The following is a 26,796-nucleotide window of genomic DNA, read 5'->3' as shown; positions in this document are numbered from 1 at the left end:
CTCCATTTTGTTAGTTTTGTCTACGCCTGTGATTTATTTAAATATGTTTTAATAACTATATTTAAACATAATATAGTTGGTTTGAGGTTTATTTACAGGCTACATTAAGCACTTACACATCTAACATGGCTTCTTATCCAGTGAATGATGAGTTGCAAAAATGGTGAAGCTCTCAGGTTGTGTGTGGTTTCTTTAGCACGGTGACATGGGTGAAGGCGGAGCGTGAGCCCTGCAGGTTCTGAGCTGTGCAGGTGTAGGTTCCCTCGTCCACCTTCCTCACTTCATCCACCTGCAGGACTGACTGTGAACGCTGTTGGCTGCGTCCATCCACCTGTACCGTCTGAGCAGTCTCCTGAGTGTAGAGGGGACGGCCGATCTGAAAACATACACAGACATATGTCTTATACACTATTGCCAACTCATGCGTGACCCATGACTCTATGGACTGACCTTCTGTCCAGGATACTCCCATGTGAAGTCCACCGCTACGTCTTGTTCTCCCACGACCGTACAGGAGAGCTGCAGGTTCACACCCACAGCCACAGAGGAAGCTGAGGCCTGGATCGCAGGCACAGGAGGAGCAGCCGGATCTGTCATATAGAGGAATACACAGAGGTAACACAGCACCATTTCCACTATTCCAGGATTATGCCCTTCTATTGCTTTTGTCTTTGTATTTTTTTGTTTTTACACCAGATGTCGCCTGTGAGATCTTTAGCCTTTCTCTGTGTTCTATTTGTTGCCACCTGTATCCCATCACCTGCAGTATATTAAAATTCCCCTTCTGTCTCAGTTTAATGTATTGGGTGTTTTGAACATACTGGAGAAATTGGCAGTTTTGGATATTATAGAGGTTTTGGATTTGAGCACGTTGACTGTGTAATGATTAGGGTTAGATAAGAGGAACATGTTGGACTTTTTGGTTTTGTTGGACATGCTGGCTGTATGATGGATGTGTTAGACTTATTGACAGTGAGATAAACATGTTGAACAAGTTGGACAAGAAAAAATTAGAATGTGATAAACATGTTGGGCATGTTGACTGTTAGGTGTAATAGATAAGCGGCCCTAAAAGACGTGTTGGACATGGAGACTATGTGTTGAACATAGAAATGAAGAGATGAATTGGACATGTTGATGGCGTGTTGGATGTACTGGACATGCTGTGTGTTGTATTTGTTAAATGGAAATTGGAAATGTTGACTGTGTTGGATGTGTTGAATGTGCTAGACATGTTGACTGCAGGTTGGATGTAATAGACGAGAGTTGGACATGTTTTTGAACATTGTTTGATAAGTTGATTGTGTGTTGGATGTGTTGAAAAGGTTGACTGTATGTTGGACATGTTGGTCATATTGACTGTTTTGGAAATGTTGACTGTGTGTTGGACATGTTGGACATGTTGACTGTGTGTTGGATATAATAGATGAATTGGATATGTTAACTGTTTTTTGGACGTGTTAAATGTGCTAGACATGTTGACTGCTTGTTGGATGTTATAGATGTGTTGGACATGTTGACCGTGTGTTGTATTAATAATAAAGTTGAAAACAACAGCCAAGAAATCCAGACGAAGAATATAAATCTAAACTATTTAACAAATAACCCTGTGGACAGCAGTGTAATTATAAAAGACAATCATTTACAAAGTCTTACTCCTATTCAAGAGAATTACTTAATTTCATTTATTTCCTCTTCAAACAGCAGTTCTGCTCACATCTATGTCGGAAGAAATTTTTAAAAAATGTATCAGTCAGGATTTCGGCCTCATCATAGCACAGAGACGGCGCTAGTTAAGGTGTTAAATAACCTGTTATTGACCAATGATCAGGGTTTTGTCTCTTTACTTGTTTTGCTCGACCTTAGTGCAGCTTTTGACACCATTGATCACACTATACTACTTGCTAGACTTGAGAACGTTGTTGGAATAAAGGGAACAGCTCTCCCTTGGCTCAGGTCTTATTTGACTGATCGCTATCAGTTTGTTGATGTAAATGGTGAGTTCTCTACACTCTCTGAGGTAAAGTTTGGTGTTCCTCAAGGATCTGTCTTAGGCCCTCTGCTTTTCTCTTTATATATGCTGCCTCTGGGTGAAATTATACATAAACATGGTATTCGCTTTCATTGCTATGCTGATGATAAACAGCTGTTAATTTTATCAAAGCCAGATGAGAGAAATCATCTTAACAATGTTGAGGAGTGTGTAAATGGCATTAGACAGTAGATGCTTGATAACTTCCTTCTGCTCAACTCGGGTTAGACGGAAGTACTTTTACTTAGACCACATGCAGCTGGAAGTAATCTTTACTCCTTAGGTAGCATCTCTGGATGGTGTTTCTATCTCAGTGTGTACAGAAGTTAAAGACTTTGGTGTGATTATTGACCCGAGTCTTTCCTTTGAGGCTTACGTGAATAATATTACCAGGATCGCCTTCTTTCACCTTAGAAATATTGCTAAAATTAGAAATATGATGTTGTTACAGGATGCAGAAAAACTAGTTCATGCTTTTGTTACATCTAGATTAGACCACTGTAACGTTGTCTGGGTGTTTGAGTAAGTGCATAAATGAGCTTCAGTTAGTTCAGAATGCAGTAGCAAGAGTCCTCACAAAATCTAGAAAATGTTCAAGTCAAGGCTGAAAACTTATTTATCTAGTCAAGTCTTTTATAAGTAGATTTTTCTTAGGTAAAGGAGCAGATCTGGAGGGATCATGGATATTAAGTGTTTGGTGAACTGTTGCTGACATGTTGACTGTGTTGGACATGTTGACTGTGCGTTGGACGGGTTGGACATGTTGACTGTGTGTTGGACAGTTTGGACATGTTGACTGTGTGTTGTATGTGTTGGAAATGTTGACTGTTTATTGGACGTGTTAACTGTGTTAGACATGTTGACTGTTTGTTGCACGTGTTGGACATGTTGACTGTGTGTTGGACCTATTAGATGTGCTAGTCATGGTGACTGTGTTTTAAACATGTTTGATATGTAGACTGTGTGTTGGATGTGTTGGACAGGCTGTGTGTTGGATGCGTTGGAAATGATGACTGTGTGTTGGATGCGTTGGAAATGTTGACTGTGTGAGGTACATGTTGGACACGTTGGATGTGTATTGTATATTTTAAACGTGTTGGACATGCTGTGTCGTATGTGCTAGACATGTTGACTGTGTGTTGGTCGTGTACATAGTAAATATGTTGGACATGCTGAGTGTACTGTGGACGGAATAGACGATGTTCGACATGGTGAATGCATACTCACAGTTAACGTAGATGAGCATGTACTTGATGGAGCTCTGTCGCAGGTTCCCCACGCTGGCCATGCAGTACAGAGAGCCGGCGTGATGCGCTCTGGGCCTGTGGATGGTGAACCCACGCGTCACGTCGTACGAGATCTCTGATCCATCCACCTTCACCTCCATGGGTGGGAACTCGCGGTGCAGGGTGACTTTGGCCTGCGGGGTCGTGACCTGACACGGCAAAACCGTCGGCCAGTTACTTCTGAGATGGATCACTTCGTAATAATCCGACGATGGGACGAAGAGCTCCTGAGGGTCTGACACGAGAGACGCGGCTTCTTATCTATTTTTACGTACAAAACTCTTTCACTTAACTCATATATAATGAGCAGAAAGTAAAAAAAAACATTATATTATAGAATCTGTATTGAAGATATAGTTTATGAGGCTATAAAGTATTTGGTCACCCCACTTTTCCACCTGTGGTTCTCCTCACCTCACCTACATCAGTACCTGACTTTACTAAAACCCTTTTGGTTGAATGTATCTCCACAAAATCTCCACAAGCACACTCCACAATCTTGTGGAACATCTTTCTAGAAAAGTGGACCTTCTTTAGAACAGCCAATGGGGAGTCAATGTGGAATATCATTATCAATCCTATAGTCCACGAACCTTTGTCCTTATAGTGTATGGCAAAAACATCTATTTTTATGGTGAATATTAAAATATTTTGCAATATTTTAGATGAGTCATGTGACTGTGACCAAGTGACATATTTTAGAGTGTTATGTTACATTACCAGGGAAAAAGATGAAGACTTTGAGGGCTTTATCGTACTCTTTCCTGCATTCAGAGTCCTCACAGTACAATGGGTAGCAGGTGTACTCTCCTGTATCAGCTCCTGATGAATTAGTTAAAATCAGCACGCTGTATCGCTCGTGCTGCACCATCCTAATCAACAAAAAGCTCACAAGTCACTGTGACATCAATTATCGGAAAAAACATTAAATATCAAGTGGCTCCTCAAACTTTTAAAATACATCTATTTAATTTAATTCAATTTTATTTATGAAAATTGACATTATTACAAAGCAGCTTTCCAAAAATGAATGGATTACAAATGTATACATATTGAGAGAGACAGAAGCGGTAGTGTTGAGGTAAAAACTACCTTAGGCATCATAAAGAAGAAACCTTTTAAAGGAAACAGACTCAAATAGGAACCTGTCCTCATCTGGGAGACATCTGGATATCCAATCATTACAATTGTTGAGGTTATCAACTGTTCATAATAATTACATTCTAATTGAAGCATGTATATCAACTCACAGGCAAGGCCAAAACATACAAGGCATTTAGTACCAGGATGTTGGGGTGGTGGGATGCTTCAGATTCTAGAGAGCATTTGATTGGACAGAAGATTTTGAATGTGTATACCTTATAAATGCTCAAGAGCGAGAGAAAAAAGGCTAGACAGTCTAGTTAGGGAACAACTGTTTGTAGCTGCTTCGATTTGTATAGCAGCAACTGTAAAAGTGTGTAATTGTTACTAGAAATCACTTCATGACATAAGATTAGATGACTATAATACAACTGTATAGGATATTTCTGGTTGCAGTAGCATTACATTTTCCCTCGAACTAGTAGACCCAAACCTGTTCAAGCATGACAATACACCCTGTGCAAAAAGCCACCTCCATGAAGATATGTGATACATAGGTTTAAGAAGATCTTGAGTGGCTTACTATAGAGCTATTAACCCCTATTGAACACCTTTGAGATGAATGTGAATGCTGACTGCACCCTCACCTCACCTACATCAGTACCTGACTTTACTACCGCCATTGTGACTGAATAAATCGCCACAAATCAGAATTTTCAAATACATCCTATGTATTTAATCACATCACGTACCTGAGTCGCCCTTCATCATCCTCCTGCAGGTAAGCCGGGACATTCCACTGCACACGACTTCCTTTACACCTCAGCTCTAATGTATCTCCTGCATGAACCGACAAAGTTTTTCCGACCTTCTCAAACTTTCCCTTCCCTACAACTCGATTCAGGTAAGCCGGAGCTGCTGTGGGACTTGGTGGCTTGGTTGGGGGTGTGGCTTTAATTTTGATTGATGTGCTCTTGTTCTTCTTCTCAGCCTCTTTCTTCACCTTCACCTTCACCTTCACCTTTTCATTCAGCTTCTTATCTCCCGCTGGTTTCGGCTCCTTCTGGCCCATTGCTGTAGGTTTATGGGACATTGTGTTATTTTTTTGTCCTTTTGAAGAATTTCATAGGAAGATTTAGCAAGGCAATGCTGAATTTTTTATTCTGATTGGTCTGAAGATGATGAACAGCGATAATAGTATGGAAATTGTATTGAATTATGTAATAAACAAAAATGTGATAACCCAGAATATGATTAAATTTTTTTTTATTTTAGCCACCTTTTTCTTTAATGACAGCTTTGGCATTCTCTCAGTCAGCCTCCTGAGGTAGTCACCTGGAATATTTTTTGAACAATCCTAAGGAGTTCCCAAAGGTGTTGAGTGCTTCTTTCTCTGCCTTTCCTTCACTTTACAGTCAAACTTATTCCAAATGATCTCAACTAGACTTAGTAATCGTGGAGGGCAGGTTATCTAATGCAGCACTCCATCATGCTCCTTTTTGGGCAAATAAAACATAGACATGGTGGTGTGTTTAAGGTCATTTTCCTGTTGAAAAACAAATGATGGTCCCAATAAATGCAAAGACAGATGGAATGGTGTGTCGCTGCAAAATAGCCATGCTGGTTAAGTTTGTCTTAAAATTTTGACTAAATCAACAACAGTGTCAACAGCAAAGCACCTCCATACCATCACACCTCCCCCTCTATGCTTCACAGTGAGAACCAGACATTCAGGAACTGTCCGTTCACAAAGACACTTTGGAATCTTCAGGCCAAAAGACAGTTTACTACTAATCTAATGTTCATTCCTTTTGTTTCTTGGTCCAAGCATGTCTCTTCTTCTTGTTTTACCAAAGTAATGGTTTCTTTGCTGCAATTTGACCATAAAGACCTGACTCACAGTGTCCTCGGAACAGTGAATGATGAAAATTGTCTGTCACTTGAACTCTGAGAAGCATTTTTGTAAATCATTGATTTCTGAGGCTGGTAATTGTAATTACCTACTCCCCTGCAGCAGAGGTAGCTTTTGGACTTCTTATGGGGTCCTCTTACTGAGCCGGTTCTCATGAGAGCCAGTTTTATCATAGCTTTGGTGGTTTTGGAGACTGCATTTGGGTATACATTTAAGGTTCTTGAGATAGTCCGTATTGACGGACCTTCATTTCTTAAAGTGATAATGGACTGCCTTTTTTTTTTTTTTTTACCTAATGGAGAGTTTCTTTCCATAAAATGGATTTGTACAATTGTTGTAGCAGCACTATTAGGACTATTGACCCTGTATTTACCCTTTCCTCTGCATACTGCAAATAAAACTCATTAAGAAGGCAAAAAATTTTACAAATGAACTCTTGATAAGGGACACGTGAACTAAAAAACATTCCAGGTGACTACCTTGTGAATCTTATTAGCAAATTTCTGTCTGTCTGTCTGTCTGTCTGTCTGTCTGTCTGTCTGTCTGTCTGTCTGTCTGTCTGTCTGTCTGTCTGTTTTATATCAGGAGCAATTCACTAATCCTCCAGAGAAACTCACCGAGCTGAAGAAGCAATGTGCAGACCAGCAGGACGGAACAGACCACCAGAACCAACTTCATCCTACACCGTATTCACAAAATAAAATATCCCACAGGAAAACAGCACAAGAAAATGCAGTGTTTCACCAGTGCAAAGCAGACGGAGAGTGATGTGAAACACGGGGCGAGTGGGAAAGTTGTTTTACACACACATTCCTGCCCTCAAAGACAGCATTGACCCTCCAAATTCCTCACACTTCCCTCAACGAGTGCTTTCTGCTCTTAATCTGCCCACGTTTATCCAGCTGGAGAAACAGACGGTGGAAAAGTTATAAGAAAAAGAAAATGTTTCCGTTAAACATTTTTAATGCTTTTCTTTTTTTCTTTTTTCTTTTCTGCTGACAACCTGCTCTGGTTTAAAGTGTGTGTGTTTTTATAAATTACAAGAAAGTCATTTTAATGACCATTTATGCGCTACTTGGCCAAAAGTTTATGGGACACCTGACATGGTTCTTTCCACAAACTAAATGTCGAACTCTTGAACTAGGAGGCCTAAAACATGGCAATGCCTCTGTGCATGTAGCCAGCTGCATCAAGATGTGCTTTACATGATTTGAAGTGGAAGATCTTCTGCTAAAGAGATCTAAACTCAATCCTATTGAACACCTCTTAGATGAATTGGAATGCTGATTGCACACATGGCCTGAACTCTACACAACAACTCCAAGATGTCAAATTTTTAACAATAAAATCTAGCAACCAGGGTATGAAGAACTAACCCCTGTATTTAATTCCTGTTCCTATTTTCTTTGTTTTAGTTATTATTGTTTGCTTCAATTAAATACAATTCTTGCATTCTTGCGTTTGCATCCGCTTCCTCATTGTTTTTTTGACAGTGGCACAGGAAAGTCTTCAAAGTGCATTTTTTTCATTGTTGCTCGTTTTCTGCATTTTCGGCATTCGACCCTGCAATCATCCCGAACCATGAAAAGATTTACCATGGCCATTTGGATCCCACTTCATGTAGACTTTGGACATTGGACCTATTTTTTTACCATTTATATGCTCTGGCATGGAGAAACTGGTGTTGGAACTGTGGTGATCTCAGATGTTGAGCTATTTTATGAGTTGCTCAGTAGCTCCTGGTTCATCAACTGACTGTATACGACTGTAGAAAGGACATTACTCATAATCACACTCTGGTGCTCATGGTAGTTCTCACTCTCCGGTGTTTTGTATTGTTTCTAAGATTTATAATCACACTCTGGATATTATCCAAATGAGGATGAGGTTCCCCTTTTGAGTCTGGTTCCTCTCAAGGTTTCTTCCTAATTCTATCCAAGGGAGTTTTACCTTGCCACAGTCATCATGGCTGCTTATTAGGGATAAATACACATCATTCACTTTAACTGTTAAATTCTGTAAAGCTGCTTTGAGACAATGTATGTTGTGAAAAACGCTATAGAAATAAACTTGACTTGACTTGACATAATGGCAACTTTATGAGGGAAATTGTACATCTTGTTTTATCTCTTTTGTCAATCTCAGATGTTTATCTATTATTATTTATTTCACATTTCTAAGAAGGAAATAATTTATTATATAGATCTGTGCAGTGCATTTGCTATATAAAGGGCAAAGAAAGTGCACTAGAGGGCAGACCTCTGCATTACGTGAGTGGGAACGAACGATGTTCTCACAGCTACACTCTGTAGATCTTTTTAATAAATGTGCAAAGACAGTTTTTTTCAGCAAATCTTTATTTCTTTTCTCACATTGGGACATTTTATACATTTTCTATGATAAACTTCTGAGTAGTAATATGTTATAATGAAGGCACAGCCTTCTCTTTATTTAGGTTTAAAGGATTAAAATGGGTTTAATGAGAACCACCAAGCTGCCACTTTTGGGCCCCTGAGCAAGGCCCTTATCCATCAATTGCTCAGGTGTATAATAAAAGATAAATGTAAATCGCTCTGGATAAGAAAGTCTCCAAAATGCCATTAATTTAAATGTATATAGTTTACCTAAATAATGGTAAAGAAATGGATTAATGACTAGATACACACTTAGATTTTATTTTTTTGGATAAATATTTTTGACTTCATATCCGTTTATAAAGTTATCAGACTGATGATTGTTGACTGTTCAAAATAGGAAACATATTTCTAAAAGCTTATATAAAACTTTATAATAGTTTTACTTTTACTGTATAGTTTTACAAAAACGAATAATTGTTATTAATGTTAAATAATTCAGCAATCAGCAAAAAAGTCAGTGTTATGGGTGTTATCTTTTGGTCGGGTTTTTCTCTGGGAGTTTCTCTACAGTTTCTATGGTACTCAGGTTTCCTAGCAGCCTCTGTTTCTGAACGCTGTTCCTCATGCCGTATCCGAAATAGATCAGGAGTCCTGGAGAGGATGAACAAACACATGCAAATGCAAAAAAACTTTAAAAGGTATTGTGTTTCCTCTCAGAAGAGTAACTGCTAACCTCCGTCCATCTCATACTCACCCAAAGCCATCCAGATGGCGTAGCGGATCCAGGTGGCGCCTCCGAGCTGAACCATCAGGTAAATGTTGATGAATGCACTCAACACCGGAAGCAGAGGCAGGAAAGGCACCTGTGGAAAAAGTCACAGTGCACTCTTCAGAAAAACAAAAGATAAACTCTGCTTGAAATACACTGAGGTCCTGCTTGAAAACCAAGGTCCTGAGATACAAAGATCCCAAACAATGATTACTTATTGCTGTGCGTGCAAGAGGACAGATTGTTTGAGTACTCAGTAAAGCTGGCAGCGACCCAAACTATATTTCCCAGCAAACATGGCCGCCAAGGACTCTGGTTCCGGCCTGACACAGAGCTTCCAGCCACCTGGGTAATGTTTACCAGTGGTGGACAGTAACGAAGTAAATGTTAGGGTCGAGCAAGTGCTCTATTTTTAACTTGTTTCGATTTCTGCATAGTGGTATCTACATAATTATGAATATACAGTTCAGCGTCAGTTTAACAGCAAGAACATTTTGAGAGGAATAAATGATGGACGATTGTATGATTTTAGTAGATATAGTAGAAATCAATTAGTGTTTGTTTTGGGGTTGTGGTTGGTTTTATGTTGTAAGAACAAGCATTTCTGAGTGTTTACCATGAAGGCTGCTTTGGTGGGATTCTGAGGCTGCCTCCAGATCAGCAGTGTGAAGAGCAGAATGAAGAAGAGGATCACCGACACACACACCAGGCTCCACACCTCCAACATTAGCAGTGATGTGATGGCTTTGGAGAGCAGGACGGTCAGGACCACCACCATGACAACTGCAGAGAACAAGATCCATATCATATCATAACAAATCTTCACAACAAAACAGAATACATCAATTACACTCTGCTGTGATTTTTTTTTTATTGTATTGTAACAGATTTAACTGTTTGTGGAATTTTTGGTAAATAATTGCCCAGATTCATTGTACATTAAAGACCAGCTTTATTATTTCCAGGGCAATCAGCCTGTCATGTCTGGTGTCTGAAAGTTGTTTCTTGGACCACTGCAAAAAAAAAAATGGAATTCCCATAAACTTGAATGATGTCACAGACACATACACTTGTAGACTTGTAGATGTGGTGGTGAATGAAGTACATCATATCTGCATTTCTGAACTTCTAATCCCCTCATACTATATATATATATATATATATATATATATATATATATATATATATATATATATATATATATATATATATATATATATATATATATATATAGTACAGACCAAAAGTTTGGACACACCTTCTCATTCAAAGATTTTTCTTTATTTTCATGACTATGAAAATTGTAGATTCATACTGAAGGCATCAACTCTATGAATTAACACATGTGGAATTATATACATAACAAAAAAGTGTGAAACAACTACATATTCACATATTCTAGATATTCTAACACATATTCTAGGTTCTTCAAAGTAGCCACATTTTGCTTTGATTACTGCTTTGCACACTCTTGGCATTCTCTTGATGAGCTTCAAGAGGTAGTCACCTGAAATGGTCTTCCAACAGTCTTGAAGGAGTTCCCCGAGAGATGCTTGGCACTTGTTGGCCCTTTTGCCTTCACTCTGCGGTCCAGCTCACCCCTAAACCATCTCGATTGGGTTCAGGTCCGGTGACTGTGGAGGCCAGGTCATCTGGCGCAGCACCCCATCACTCTCCTTCTTGGTCAAATAGCCCTTGATGCCTTCAGTGTGACTCTACAATTTTCATAGTCATGAAAATAAAGAAAACTCTTTGAATGAGAAGGTGTGTCCAAACTTTTGATCTGTACTGTATATATATATATATATATATATATATATATATATATATATATATATATATATATATATATATATATATATATATATATATATATATATATATATACACACACACACACACACAAGTGTATGTGTCTGTGACATTATTCAAAAGTTTATGGGAACTCCAGTTTGCGACATTTTCATTTGGAACCGGACTGAGAATAAATCGCGAAAAATCTGATAGTTCGTGAGAAGCCGCAAGTGGCTCGAAAGTTCGGAGTAACATTTCAAAACAGAGTTTGTACTAATAATGTTTGAAATGTATTATTGTATTAATTCATTAAAAGTAGTAAACAAAACATTTATGACAAGTAATTTACAATTTGTGTTGAGTTTACACTACAGTACATGTACAATTCCCCTGGAAAAAGGAACATCAAAAGGAGAGTCAAAACCTCACAATTTTTTGTTACTTGCGAGGGGTCATAGAACGTAACCCCCAGCGAGTATCAAGGTTGCACTGATATATATCTATGAACCAGACTTGTTAAGGAAGAAAGAATATTTCAGAAGCAAAATTCAGACACCAAACGTGAATTATGTGTAAGGCCATTTTGCTATTCAGTTAAATTAAGCAAACCGCAGTGCACAGTTTGACCCTGAGTTACATATTACAGTCAAGTTAGCTTTAAAGAACCTCACATTAGCACCGGAACTGAATTAATCCTGCTGTGAGCCACATGGAAATTTAATGAGCACTTGCATTTACATTTTGTCATCCGTAGCACTTTTGTTCATCAACTAGAATTTTCTTGTCTAAATGTTTCACCTGTTAATATGTCATTATTTTCTATTAATTCTATCTGATAATACTTCTACCAATTGTATGTTCTTTGTGTCTGAAAAGGTTTCCTTTGGGTTCACCAGTTTCCTCACACCTTCCAAAACCCCACTTATATGCTAATTCATTACTCTTTATTATCTCTATGTGCATTCAAATGTCTCTATACATAGTGGCCTGGGATCTGGTACAGGATTTCTATCTAGTATACATTTTTGGCTCTCACACCCAAATCCCTGGTAACTCTGAATAAAAGAATGACAGTGAGTTGTAAGAATGATCTTATCACACTAAGGCAAATGTGAAATAGCTACAAAAATGGTGTAAATTGTATGAAAGTATGAATTATGGTGTTTTCGGGGCCATACTGATAAGTATGGTGCAGATGTTGACAGTGTTGGACGTTTCCTTGTTCGGGTGCGACGGAGGTTTCAAAAATCCGAACTTTGTCTTTGAAGTGAATCTAATTTCGTTCTCTTCAGACTGATTCTCACGATACCTAAAGGGAAAACGAATTGGGTGAGTAAACAGACAAAACAAACATTAAGAAGACAAAATAAAAAACACCTGCTGCGTCACAAAAATGGAACACTAACCTCAGTATCAGAATGCAAATGGCCACGAGCGTGTAGGCGAACAGGGTCCCGATCGACATCATATCCACCAGCGCCTTCAGGTCGAATAAGAGCGCCATTATAGCTGAGAATAAAGCGGAGCACATGGTTCGTTTTTATTCTCTTTGTTGGACTTTTTGTGTGTACTGAAGTCCTTTAAGCTGCTGCTGAGAAGGTCAGTACAGTCACATGCTATTTCAGAGTGAGAAAAGCCACTCACACATACACACACACACACACACACACACACACACACACACACACACACACACACTTCACAGAAAGAAAAATATATTATAATGAATGGCCTTCCAGGACTTCTATAGGTTTGGTCACAAAAGTTGTGTTTTTGTTTCACACATTGGAGTACCAGGATTTATCACAGCTGGTGGACAAGTGAGGTCAAGTCAAGTCAAGTAAAACCAAGTCAAATGGCTTTTACAGTAAGTTCAAGGATAAGCTGAACTGTACACAGTAAAACGAAACAATGTTCCTCCAGAACCAAGGTGCCACATGGAACTATATAAATAAACCCATGATAAGTAGAACAAACAGACGTGTACACAGGACTAAATAAAGCACACATGTGCACAGAAAATAACTTTTTTTTTTTTTCCTTACCTGCCACTGAGCCGGAGCTGAGGGTGGCCATGGCAGGGCTTTTTCTCGAGCTGACCTTACAGAGCACTTTAAAGAGCAGGCCGTCTCTCGCCATGGCGAAAATCACTCGAGGCATTGGGAACATGGATCCCAGCAGGCTAAGTACACACCGAGTTGTTATTACACCAATAAACAAACAACAAAAGATTTAGGAGTGATTGCACATGATTCATGAACCTGGTAGAAAGTGCACACAGGGATCCAACGGCTACGACGTACTTGGCGGCGGCCCAGCCAATGTACGTGAAGGCGACTGGCAGAGGGCTGTGGATGTTCAGCAGGTAGTAGGGCATCATCAGCGTAAGAGCGGCGGAAACGCCGAAATAAGCCAGGAAACAGATGAGTAGGGCGAAGACGATCCCCAGAGGGATGGACTTCTGAGGGTTTTTCACCTCCTCACCTGCAAAAACACACCATTTATTTACAGTGCTTATTTATACAATAATAAATAAAAGCAACACAACTTTCCAATCCAGGAATGTGTTTCCCAATTCCTGACCATAAGATTCCTATGTCTGTTTTGAACATCCCATTCCACATTCAGTTCCTGTTTGCTGTTATAATATCCCCCACCCTTCTGGGAAGATGATCCAGTAGATTTTGTATAGATTCATTCAGCCACAAGGGTGTTAGTAATGTCAGGTACTGATGAAGGTGAGGTAGGGAAACCTGGGGTTTTCACATTAATGTCAAAATAGGGTTGAAGTTACATTAAGATTTGGCAGATACCCTTATCCAGGGCGACTTACACTTAAGCAGTTGAGGGTTAAGGGCCTTGCTCAAGGGTCAAGCAGTGGAAGCTTGGTGGTGCTGGGATTTGAAGTCTTTTCATGTCAAAGTCCATTGTCTTAACCACTGAGCTACCACCTATTACAATTTAGAGTGCTATAGCAGGAGATCTTCCACTCCAACCCACAAGCACATCCTTATGGAGCTGTATTTGTGCACTGCGGATTTTGTAATGTTGGAAAAGGTTTGGGTCTCCTTGTTCAAGTGAAGAGAAAAATGCTGAGGATGGAGCCGCCAGGCAGGTGGAAAAGAGGTAGCTTAAGCAGGAGGTTTATGAATGTGGTGAGGAAAGAAAAGCAGGTGGTTGTTTTGAAAGAGGCAGATGTAGAATACAGAGTGGTATAGAGATGGATCATGTTTAAAAAGTTCAAATGAAGGGAAAACTATTTCTGCCGCATTCAAAGGCATACTTTATAAAAGTGTGGTAAAAGTCTGGGGATGAACTACTTATGGCTGGAGAAGTCAGATGCCCCAATACTAGTGTATTAGGTATTGGTGCTTGGACCCCTGCTTATACAAAAATTTTTAAATAAAATACTGCCAAATCATAATAACAGGCTTAGAGTTTTAGATGTTAATATCCCATCATTAAAATGCAACTATAATTGGATTAAAAAAGTTAGATTTTCTGCCCCCTTGTGCCTTAAATTAAATTAAATTAAATTGAATTAAATTAAATTAAATTAAATTAAATTAAATTTAATTTAATTTAATTTAATTTAATTTAATTTAATTTAATTTAATTTAATTTAATTTAATTTAATTTAATTTAATTTAATTTAATTTTCCCTAGTTTTTTTTACCTTTTAAATGAAAATCCCTTTTATGCCCTGTTTTACCTTTTTTTTTCTTTTCTTTTCTTTTCTTTTCTTTTTAAATTTTTCCTATAAAATTTTTTTTTTTAATTTTCAAATGCATGCAGCAGTTTTGCTGTTTTATTAAACTAAAATATAGCCTATATATATATATATATATATATATATATATATATATATATATATATATATATATATATATATATATATATATATATATATATATATATTTTTTTTTTTTTTTTTACATATAATGTATTAGGTCTAAGGCTACATTAAACTAATTTGTGTAAATTTGTAAACGACATTTTTGCTAAAAAACCTCTAAAAAAGTGCTTTTCTACACTAAAATATCTGAGACTGCTTACTCTGCTTGAGCGAATGTAAGACGCTTAGATCATCATTTCCGCCTGCCGTTTATTTATTTACTTTTAGTTAATATTTACTATTAGTGTGGACATGGCCTAAAATGACTGGAGCTTGGACCAAAAAAAACTGGAAAATCTTAATAAGTATGACCTGTACATTTCACAGCATAAAAATGCAACTAGAAATGGATAAAAAAAAGTATGATTTCTTCCCAGGGGTAATTGTATCATATCCATCCAGATTTAATTTTATTATACTATAAAATGGTTATCCCTTACATTTACTATTATTATTATTATTATTATTATTATTATTATTATTATTATTATTATTATTATTATTATTATTATTCAGCTGAGTAAACAGGGACACCTTTGTGACCCTTTCTCCGACTTTAACACGACACTCACGTACACACATCGTATTAAATTACCCGTAGTTGCAATGCAGTCAAACCCTACGAATGCATAGAAACAAGTTGCAGCTCCAGCCAGTGTTCCCTGAAAGCCAAAGGGGAAAAATCCTCCGTGGCCGAATTGGGAAGTGACGTTCATCGTAGACGTCAGGTTTCTGTGAAGACAGCATTTCAGATGTGTGTATGGTTTATTTTCTTGACACTCTTTACTAAGAAGTTGATGAGGCTTACTCGAGTTTTGCCGTCTCGTTTAGCAGCATCTCCTCGCTGATGTACCAGTTTTCCAGTTTCCCCTTGATGAAGCCACTGATGATGACGAACACCAGCACCATGATGTTAACGCTTGTGAAGATCTTGTTGACCGTCGTCGATTCTTTCACACCGAATGCGAGAAGACCTGCAACAGAGAAGATTTTCAGCACCTCAGGTAAATGAGGTAACCAGAATGAGGTGACATTAGCTTTCAGTACCTGCAAGAAGCAAAATGAGGCCAGCTGCAAAGAAATCTGGGTAAGGAGCCAGGCCAGGCAGACCCATGGCTACGTGTTTGCTGAAGTAATTCGACATCACATTCCCAATCATATCATCAAACGTGCCACTCCAGGCACGGGCCACGCTGGAGGCTCCTACGTCCAGAAAAGGAGAATCCAGTCACTCATTTTTATTTTTTTTTTTTCAATAATGAGTCCAACAATGATGTGATTTGGACAAAAGTCATAATAGTTCAAACTGGAGTTAATAAGAAACTTAGCTGTTTGACTCCTGAGGTAAACATTTAACTCAGCAGATGCAATTAAACAAATATAAACCAGTATTAATATACTGAATACCTTAGTGCAGCTTGAAGGTAAATTTTAACTTCCATTTTTTGGGAACTTTTATCTTTGCCAATTTTTTGTACATTTTTATTTTACATATTGTTTGTACTTATTTTTCTCTTCATTTTATTTTATATATAAAAAAATGTATTAGTTTTTTAAATTGCATGCATTTCTGCTTCATTTTACAACAAAAAAAAATATATAATTTTTTATCTTATAGTTGAATCTTTTATTTAACTGAATTCAATTAATTGTATTTTTTTAAATAAAAAAAAACTGTTTGACCCAAAAAGCAGACAAATTAAGCTATATATATATATATATATATAATATGTAGAATATGTAAAAAAAAAAATCAATAACTTAATAATAATTTACTGACTTTTTATTAAACTATTACCACTTTTCTTAGCAAAATTTTTTTTTATTGTTTTCTCTGTTTAAATGTAAAAAAAAAGGGAAAAACATTTGTTTGAAATGTAATTCTTCCATTATTATATGCTCACTTGTAATTTTAATGCAGCTCTGTTCTGTCAAACAACTACATTTTTTCCTTGAAATTTTTTCTTTTAAAGTAAAAAATTCCTCACCTATGACATAGGAGAGCAACAGGTTCCACCCGGTGATGAAAGCCCACACCTCCCCTACGGTCACGTAGCTGTAGAGGTAGGCCGATCCAGTCTTGGGCACCCGAGCGCCAAACTCAGCATAGCAGAGTCCGGCAAAGACGGAGGCCACAGCAGCAATTAGGAAGGAGATGATGATACTGGGGCCAGCAAGAGATCTAGCCACCTCACCCGAGAGCACATAGACGCCGGCACCAAGTGTGCTGCCCACGCCAAGAGCCACCAGATCTATTGTGCTGAGACACCGGTTAAACGTGGACATTTCACCTTCGGGCTCTAGAGGTTTCCTGCGAGACAGACCCCTCAGGAACGATCCAACCTTTTGGCAGAACATGATCTTCTTCTACAGAGGGAGTCAGAGATCTGTGTGTGTGTGTCACACAAACATTTATAGCATTGCTTTTTATCTTTTAAACCATATCTGATCAAACGCTTGAGAGCAAGTTATATAATTGGGATGCAATGTAGGAAAGAGAAAGTACTGGCTGTAATAAATGAAAAATAAAACACAAATACAGTGCCCTGAAGAACCCTTGAAACTATTTCACATGTGGAGTTTGTTGGGATTAAGCATGTGAAGCTTGCTGGCGGTGGCATCAGTGTGTAGTCATGCTTTTAATTAGCGCAAACTAGGGAACCGGGGTCAGGGTTGAGGAGAAGAAAGAAGGACAACAACCTTAAATGCATGGCTTTGGCTACACTGGAGTGGGTCAAAGTGCTAGGTAGATGGTAGATTCCTGGGCCCCTGAGTAAGGCCCTTAACCCCATAGCTGCTTAGTTGTATGAATGAGATAAATGTAAGTTGCTCTGGATAAGGGCCATAAATGTAAATATAAACGCTTCAGACCTCAACAAATGACCAGGCGAGTTTCACTCTGAGAGATTAGTCTAAAAAGAGAAAATGAGTTAATTTAAACATGAGGGAGCATGTACTAATGTGCTAACATGCTAACACACCTTATATGTTTTTAACCTAACCTTTAAACCTAACCTTTCTTTCTCTTTCTTTCTTTTGTAACACTGTATATACATATTGTATCACTGTATGTACAAAACATAAAATAGCTTGTTTTGTTTTTTTTATTAACGCAGATTATCATTAATAACATTTGTGAACAGTTTACATGTTTTAAATAAAATGCCTGCTTGATTAAATAATATATAAAACAATATTTCATCATGTTATAAACAATGAAATAGAATAGATATAATTCATGCAATACACTTTTTTACTATATTGATTATATCGGCGCAAATTGACTTGATTAATTAAAATTAAATAAATGGAAATAATAATTAGTTTACGTTTGTTAGACCCTATTTGGGTAATATGTGTGTGTGTGTGTGTGTGTGTGTGTGTGTGTGTATGTGTGACATATGATAATGAGTCACGTTATGTTCTCAATGTGCATTTGCAAAGGCGTAAGATAAACATAAATGCATAAGGGTATGCAAACCAAACCAAATTGGTAAAAACCACCAAAATCCAGTTGCATATCTGTGGGAAGATTAAAATTTTCATCATCGCTTCAATGCTCTAATCAATGTGTGTTTGAGCGACGGTACCAAGGTGATCAGGCAGAGACATCAGCCTCAGGAGATTTCGCAGCAGCAATAGTATATACATTTATGGCATTTAAAATGATCTTGTATTCAGAACAAATTTAAAACAGTTTATCCAACTGAGCAGGTAAGAGTTACTGGCCTTCCTGCATTTCCACTAGGGATTTGAATTTAGGACGTTTCAATCTGAAGTCCAACAACCTCACCAGTGATCTGCCACTCCCCATTTGCATCAGATCGTATGATTCACATGTGCAATTTAAACCTACCATTCCACAATCACTCTTCTGGGAAGATGTTCCTCTAGACTTTCGAGTGTGGAGAATTGTGGAGATTGTGGAGAGTAAAGTCAGGTACTAATGTAGGTGAGATGAAGAGGTCTGGGATGCAGTCAGCATTCTCATTCATCTCAATGGTGTTCAATAATGGAGTTTACAGCGCTATAGCAGGCCAACATCTCACAATCTTCTATTGTAACCCATTTAAAGCATATGTTCATGGAGCTGGCTTTGTGCACTGAAGCACCGGTCGTGCTGGAACAAGTTCGGGTCTCTTATTTCAAATGAAGGGAAATTGAATTCTCCAGCATCCAAAGGCATCATATACAAGTGTATACCTCCAAGTATGTTGTAACAGCTTGAAGAAGACCACACCATTTTTACCCATATAGTGCATTAAGTTGACTTTGGTGCTTGGATCTTTTATAAAACACTCCCTGAATATCTGGCAACTCACAATTAAAGTAGTTCGATTAAATGTTTTTACTCTTTTGTGATGAGACATAAGAGCATTCAAAAATGATCACATTCATGCATTGAATAAGAAAAAAAAAACAAAAAAAGAATGAAAAAAAGAAAGATAGGATCTCCTGCGTCATTTCTTACCTGTGTGTAATTTTATTCTCAGGCTGGAGTGACTACGAGAAAGACAAACGACAGATCGAGGCATTTTCAAGACGTGGGTCGTGGCATTTAACTCCACCCATGGCATATTGTTTAATCTTGTTTGTGTGATATGAGGTAGTTAATGGCATGGGGGCGGAGCTTATAATCACACCTGAGTTAATGAAAAACCCCATTAATGTCATTTTGTAATGAAATAAACATGATTAAATGAACAGCGCACTCACGATGTGGCAGGGGGCTCACGCTCTTGCTGGAACCAGGGGTCATGCTGCCTGCTACAGAGCAGAACCATGTGTGTTATTACTGCACATGCTGATACAGGGGTAAGATTAAATACAGAGTGTCTGTTGTGTGGTTGTGTGGTACTGCTGCACAGGTTCTGCTCGCCTGGTCAAAAGACGGATAAGTTACAGAAAAAAGTAAATATGCTTCCTGATAGGCAGTGTTTATTCAGCATTACACTGCTCCTGAAACGTCCTCTTAATGCTCTCACTGTGGGATTATTACACTTCTTATCTGGACACGAGGAAGAGCGACACACACACACACACACACACACACACACACACACACACACACACAAACACACACACACACACACACACAAAAACACATACACACACACACACACACACACACACACACACACACACACACACACACACACAAACACACACACACACACACACACACACACACACACACACACACATACACACATATATATATATATACACACGTTCTTTCTTTCTTTCTTTCTTTCTTTCTTTCTTTCTTTCTTTCTTTCTTTCTTTCTTTCTTTCTTTCTTTCTTTCTTTCTTTCACAATAGCAAAATTTCCAGCAATTAAACATACAGTAAATGGACAGAAGATTGTTGGACACCTGACACAGAATTGGTTTGAAGATCTCTTTCCACATTTAGGATGTTAGTAAAGTCATTGCTGATGTAGGTGAGGTGAGGAGGTCTGGGGTGCATTCAGCGTTCACAGTCATTCTGTTTAATAGGGTTCAGGTCAGAGCTCTGTAGCAGGAGATCTTCCACTCCAACCCATATAAAGCAGATTTTTAAAAACCTGGCTTTGAGCACAGGAGCATGATCACTGCGGAACAGGTTCAGCTGAGGCTCATTTAATATAAAGTATAACTTTTTATATCAGTTAGTCATCAACATGCTCGAGGTAAATGTTTGAATTCCTGATGTTCCTCACACATCTGTATGCGCAAAGTCTTTAATTAGCTTCAGTGCTTCTGTTCCAGATTTACTGGATGCATAGCAACAGTGACGTTATAAAAGTTATTCTTTTTTTTTTGCCCGTTGATGACATCATAAAAACTGTTAGACTAGGGGACCAATCAGCAGCTTCTCTTTAACTCACACAGGAGAGACACTCCTCTCTCTAAAAGAAAGAAAGAAAGAAAGAAAGAAAGAAAGAAAGAAAGAAAGAAAGAAAGAAAGAAAGAAAGAAAGAAAGAAAGAAAGAAAAAAGAAAGAAAGAAAGAACAGACAAAGAAGAAGAATAGAAAGAGATAAAACATATTTTTCGGTAGTTTTATTGTTTTGTTGAACAGAAGCTCTGGTCCTTTAATAGTCAGTGTGGACTGTATGGTGGTGCTCAGGGTAAACAATAGTCCACATTGTCAGTGAGCACTTTGGACTGGAGTGGAGTTTGTGGCTGAGGGACACAGAGACCAGCTCCATGTCTTGGCTGCTATCCTGTGAACAATGCAGCCTGAGGAACAAAGCTGCTTTCAGAAGTCATTCAGCAGCAGCAGCAGCAGCAGAAGCAGAAGCAGAAGCCCTGCACACTGTGACTGAGCTCCCCAGTGTTCCATTAAACCCTTCCTAATCCTCTGTGGAATCTGCTCCAGCATCCTCGCACAACACAACCTGGCTACAGACCCAAAACGGCCCCACAACACAATTAACGCATGCTCACAACCAACACATCCTACACTATCAACACAACCAACACAATCTACACAACTAACATGTCCAACACAAACAACACAATCAACAAAAACAAGACAACCAACACATCCAACACAAACAACACATTTAACACAAACAACACAATCAACACAATCAACACAACCAACACATCCAACACAATCAACATATCCAACACAACCAACACAAACCCTAACCCAATCAACTTAACCTCACAAGCAACACAAGCAACACAATCAATGCAACCTCACAACCAACACATCCAACACAATCAATGCAACCTCACAACCAACACAATCAACGCAACCAACACAATCAACACGACCAACACAATCAACACAATCAACAAAATCAGCACAACCTCACAACCAACACATAAAAACACAATCAACACAACTAACACAACCAACATGTCCAACACAATCAACACAACCAACACAATCAACACAACTTCACAACCAACACAACCAACACAACTTCACAACCAACACAACTTCACAATCAATGCAACCTCACAACCAACACAAACTCACAACCAACACATTTGACGCAACCTCACAAGCAACGCAACCTTACAGCCAACACAACCTCATAACTAACACAACCTCACAACTGACACAACCTTACAACCAACACAGCTAACACAATCAACACTATCAACTCAACCTCACAACCAATAAGTCCAACCCAATCAACACAACCTCACAACCAACACAATCAACACAACTAATACAACCTCACAACCAACACATCCAACACAACCAACACAATTGATGCAACCTCACAACCAACGCAACCTTACAACCAACACAACCTCACAACCAACACAATTTACAACCAACAACAACACTAACTTACAACCTTACAACCAACACAACCAACATAACTAACAAGACCTCACAACCGACACAACCACACAACCAACACAACCTTACAACAGACACAATCTCACAACCAACACAAACTTACAACAACCAGAAACTCTTACATCCCTGCTCTGATACACAAAACCTCCCACAACTGTAAAATTTACACACGCACTAGATTCTTATATGCTATTTTTATTTTTATTCTTTATTTTATTATGTGATGAAGCGTAACACAACAAAGGAATTTCTATTAAGAAGAAAATTTGTATTAAGAAAAGAATAAAATAGTATTAAAAAAATATAATGTGTAAAAAAATGTAAAATAAAATAATTTGTTAAAGAATAATTATATATTTTATATTAGATGAGATTTAACATTATCTTATATTATTAATATAAAATTTAAATATTTAATAAATATAAATATATAATAAACTATATTTAATTGAATGTAAAAAAGGCATAAATTGCCTGCAAAAAAATCACATGAAAAAATAAAGAAATAAATCACAATTGTAATAATTAATAAATAAATACAATTATGCAATTTTGTTTATTTACATATAATTAAAAAAGAAACATTTGTCAATATTAATGCATTCAGAAATAAAAGTATCATATTTATTTTAATTGAATGAAGAACTATGAATGAATTATAAATTATAAATGTATAATTATAATTTATTATATTTTCTTTAAAAAAAAAGTAATTTATTTGCAGAAACAAGCATGAACGTGATAATGCAACTCATGCTGTATGTAACCTGTGTATAATTACACCTGCAGTAATAATGAATTGTGCGAAAGTGTGAAATGCAATGTTGTTGTTTTTTCATTCTTAAAAAAATTACATATGTAAATAAATAAAATACCATTTTCTTACAGCTATTTGCGAAAGCAAAAATTAAAAATATATTTTTTACCTTCTTAAAGTCTTTTTTCAAGGTCTGATGCTCTGAGGATCAGTTCTGTTTACTCTCCTTTTGAAAAATGATTTCTTTTTCTGTGCACATTAAATACAAGTGTGGTCTGTTTGTACCTCCCACTCCGCAGAATCATGGAGGAAAAAAAGACTTTCTTTCTGCACTTTATTCATAATGCAACCATTCTTAGCTCAGTTCTGTGAGATCGGACCTGAAATCGGAGAGCGAGATGTGTTGGATATGAAGGCTACACTCGTGGTGCTTTTTTGTCACGTGACCTGACTTTATTATGGGATTATGGAAAGTCTTACATAATTGAAATGGTATGAGAGATTTAAATAAAAAAAAAGTTTATTACACAGTGACTCTCCTGAACACTAGGGAGCAGAAGAGAGAAACATCATGTATGAAATTGAACTGTAGACAATTCTATTCTATTCTGAGTCGTAATGAAAACTTCTGGTCTGTTATGTTTTTTGAGAGACACGTGCACGTTCCTGTTATTTCTATGCAACACACTATGTAATGTAACAGTAAGAAGATGTACTTCAACCAAACAAGTATATAAATGTCAGCTTTATAAAAACAAACAATTAGCTGAAATACTAAGAAAAAAGTAAAGAAAGAAAGAAAAAAGAAAGAAAGAAAGAAAGAAAGAAAGAAAGAAAGAAAGAAAGAAAGAAAGAAAGAAAGAAAGAACAAATGAAAGAAAAAAGAAAAGAAAGAAAGAAAGAAAGAAAGAAAGAAAGAAAGAAAGAAAGAAAGAAAGAAAGAAAGAACAAATGAACAAAAGAAGAAAAGAAAGAAGGAAAGAAAGAAAGAAAGAAAGAAAGAAAGAAAGAAAGAAAGAAAGAAAGAAAGAAAGAAAGAAAGAAAAAAAACGAACAAATGTACAAAAGAAAGCAAGAAGGAACAAAAGAAAGAAAGAAAGAAAGAAAGAAAGAAAGAAAGAAAGAAAGAAAGAAAGAAAGAAAGAATAAACAAAAGAAAGAACAAAAGAACGAAAGAAAGAACAAAAAAAAGAACGAAAGAAATAATGAACGAACGAACGAACGAAAGAAAGAAAAAATGCACAGAAAGAAAGAAAAGAAAAAAGAATAACAGAAACTAACAGAAGAAAATAAAGAAAAAAAAGAATGCAAAGTACATCTGGTAGTGATGTAGGTAAGGAGGTGTGGAGGTGAGAAGGTGAGAAGGTAAGGAGTTGAATAGGTGAGAAGGTAAGAAGGTTAGAAGGTGAGAAGGTGAGAAGGTAAGGAGTTGAGTAGGTGAGAAGGTGAGGAGGTGAAAAGGTAAGAAGGTGAGAAGGTGAGAAGGTGAGAAGGTGAGAAGTTAAGGAGTTGAGAAGTTAAGGAGTTGAGTAGGTGAGGAGGTGAGGGGGTAAGAAGGTGAGGAGGTGAGAAGGTAAGGAGTTGAGTAGGTGAGGAGGTGAGAAGGTAAGGAGTTGAGTAGGTGAGAAGGTGAGGAGGTGAGAAGGTAAGAAGGTGAGAAGGTGAGAAGGTAAGGAGTTGAGTAGGTGAGGAGGTGAGGAGGTGAGAAGGTCAGGAGGTGAGAAGTTAAGGAGTTGAGTAGGTGAGGAGGTGAGGAGGTGAGAAGGTCAGGAGGTGAGAAGTTAAGGAGTTGAGTAGGTGAGGAGGTGAGAAGGTAAGGAGTTGAGCAGGTGAGGAGGTGAGAAGGTAAGGAGTTGAGTAGGTGAGAAGGTGAGGAGGTGAGAAGGTAAGAAGGTGAGAAGGTGAGAAGGTGAGAAGGTAAGGAGTTGAGTAGGTGAGGAGGTGAGGAGGTGAGAAGGTCAGGAGGTGAGAAGTTAAGGAGTTGAGTAGGTGAGGAGGTGAGAAGGTAAGGAGTTGAGTAGGTGAGGAGGTAAGAAGGTGAGGTGAGAAGGTGAGGAGGTGAGAAGGTGAGGAGGTGAGAAGGTAAGGAGTTGAGTAGGTGAGGAGGTGAGGAGGTAAGAAGGTGAGGTGAGAAGGTGAGAAGGTGAGGTGAGGAGGTGAGAAGGTGAGGAGGTGAGAAGGTAAGGAGTTGAGTAGGTGAGGAGGTGAGAAGGTGAGGAGGTGAGAAGGTAAGGAGTTGAGTAGGTGAGGAGGTAAGAAGGTGAGGTGAGAAGGTGAGGAGTTGAGTAGGTGAGGAGGTGAGGAGGTAAGGAGTTGAGTAGGTGAGGAGGTGAGGAGGTAAGAAGGTGAGGAGGTGAGAAGGTAAGGAGTTGAGTAGGTGAGGAGGTGAGAAGGTAAGGAGTTGAGTAGGTGAGGAGGTGAGAAGGTGAGAAGGTAAGGAGTTGAGTAGGTGAAGAGGTGAGGAGGTAAGAAGGTGAGGTGAGAAGGTGAGAAGGTGAGGTGAGAAGGTGAGGAGGTGAGAAGGTGAGAAGGTAAGGAGGTGAGAGGGTGAGAGGGTAAGGTGAGGAGGTGAGAAGGTAAGGAGGTGAGAAGGTGAGGAGGTAAGAGGGTGAGGTGAGAAAGTGAGGAGGTGAGAAAATTAGGTGAGGTGGTAAGAAGGTGAGGAGGTGAGAAGGTGAGGAGGTGAGAAGGTCTGGGATGCAGTGAGCATTCACATTAATCCCAAAGTTGTTCAATAGGGTTTGAGCTCTATAGCAGGAGATCTTCCACTTCAACCCATGTACAGTAAATCTTAATGGAGCTTCTTTGTGTCATGCTGGAACAGGTTTGGGTCTCCTAGATCAAGCGAAGGAAAAATTTCATGCTACAGCATTAAAGGACCTCCTGTACAATTGTGTGTTCAACTTTGTGATAACAATTTGAGGAGGAACCACATATGGGTGTGAAGGTCAGGTGTCCCAGTACTTTTGACCTTACAGTGTGTATTGATGTTATATTTCTATTTTATATAACAGACATCGCCGCATGCTACACTGTGTAGGTCGTGTATGTAATAAACAGCATTCGGATTTGAATTTAAGGAAGGAAGAAGACTGAAGCATGTGAGATGTGGGAGTTGGAGTTCATGGCGGCCATGTTTGTAGGCCATGTTTTTTTATTTTTATTTTTACCATTCTACATTTTATTAGAATTTTTAATCAGATGGTTCATGAAAGCAATTTTACAAAATGTAATTTAAATGTAGAAGAAAAACTAGTGTGTGTGTGTGTGTGTGTGTGTGTGTGTGTGTGTGTGTGTGTGTGTGTGTGTGTGTGTGTGTGTGTGTGAAGAGCGTACGTACTGTTAGTTCCTGATGTTCCTGACAAAACTCAGACCACCTTATGGGGAAATTGAGATTATGGTAGTGTGGGTGTTTCAAGTATGAGCTGGCTCTGTGTGTGTGTGTGTGTGTGTGTGTGTGTGTGTGTGTGTGTGTGTGTGTGTGTGTGTGTGTGTGTGTGTGCTGCTCTAAATTCCTTGGCGTATTACAGGAATGGCCCTGTGCTCTTACAGAAATAGCTCGGTCAGGGCTCAACACATGAAGCGCTGCTGTGTTTTACACTCT

The 26,796-nt window shown here is 38.2% G+C and overlaps 2 protein-coding genes across 4 annotated transcripts in view; both read right to left on the bottom strand.

Annotated features, from left to right (window-relative positions):
- The window catches only part of LOC310729219 (platelet-derived growth factor receptor-like protein), an 8,045-nt gene extending 928 nt beyond the window's left edge, over positions 1-7,117 (bottom strand). The window contains exons 1-6 of the mRNA XM_083547266.1: positions 6,931-7,117; positions 5,154-5,475; positions 4,039-4,190; positions 3,260-3,553; positions 451-590; positions 1-376 (exon numbers count right to left, since the gene is read on the bottom strand). The exon at positions 1-376 is cut by the window's left edge and continues 928 nt beyond it. Coding sequence (XP_083403392.1) covers positions 173-376; positions 451-590; positions 3,260-3,553; positions 4,039-4,190; positions 5,154-5,475; positions 6,931-6,991 — 1,173 coding nt within the window. The 5' untranslated portion in view covers positions 6,992-7,117 and the 3' untranslated portion in view covers positions 1-172. The remainder of the gene's footprint in view (positions 377-450; positions 591-3,259; positions 3,554-4,038; positions 4,191-5,153; positions 5,476-6,930) is intronic.
- A 1,867-nt stretch (positions 7,118-8,984) lies between these two features.
- LOC310729076 (cationic amino acid transporter 2) lies at positions 8,985-23,632 on the bottom strand. 3 transcript variants are annotated; one of them, XM_083547078.1, is made up of 14 exons: positions 23,362-23,632; positions 19,845-19,895; positions 19,600-19,631; positions 17,117-17,495; positions 16,176-16,331; positions 15,937-16,102; positions 15,724-15,860; positions 13,495-13,717; positions 13,279-13,415; positions 12,640-12,742; positions 12,412-12,542; positions 10,056-10,222; positions 9,425-9,533; positions 8,985-9,321 (listed from the first exon to the last, which is right to left on the bottom strand). In XM_083547078.1, exons 4-14 carry the CDS (start codon positions 17,484-17,486, stop codon positions 9,200-9,202), a joined length of 1,821 nt encoding a protein of 606 aa, XP_083403204.1. In that variant the 5' UTR covers positions 17,487-17,495; positions 19,600-19,631; positions 19,845-19,895; positions 23,362-23,632; the 3' UTR covers positions 8,985-9,199. The 3 variants fall into 3 exon arrangements, with proteins under 3 accessions (XP_083403204.1, XP_083403205.1, XP_083403206.1); XM_083547079.1 differs by having other exon boundaries at positions 19,845-20,128; positions 23,362-23,574; XM_083547080.1 differs by having other exon boundaries at positions 17,117-17,515; positions 23,362-23,574.
- Positions 23,633-26,796: the final 3,164 nt, after the last annotated feature.

Source organism: Silurus aristotelis (assembly GCF_946808225.1).
Source record: "Silurus aristotelis genome assembly, chromosome: 7".
Classification (NCBI taxonomy): domain Eukaryota; kingdom Metazoa; phylum Chordata; class Actinopteri; order Siluriformes; family Siluridae; genus Silurus; species Silurus aristotelis.
Note: the sequence above shows the minus strand (reverse complement) of the source record. Positions and strands in the feature narration are given on the sequence as shown.

Bases quoted from the DNA above. Each gene is read 5' to 3' on its own strand.
- LOC310729076 (XM_083547078.1), bottom strand. From the start codon at position 17,486: ATGTTCTGCCAAAAGGTTGGATCGTTCCTGAGGGGTCTGTCTCGCAGG. The intron at 16,103-16,175 runs GTACTGAAAGCT...TCTCTGTTGCAG, and splicing joins CCTCATTTTGCTTCTTGCAG to GTCTTCTCGCATTCGGTGTG. The intron at 12,543-12,639 runs GTTAGTGTTCCA...TTTTCCCTTTAG, and splicing joins ATTTGCATTCTGATACTGAG to GTATCGTGAGAATCAGTCTG.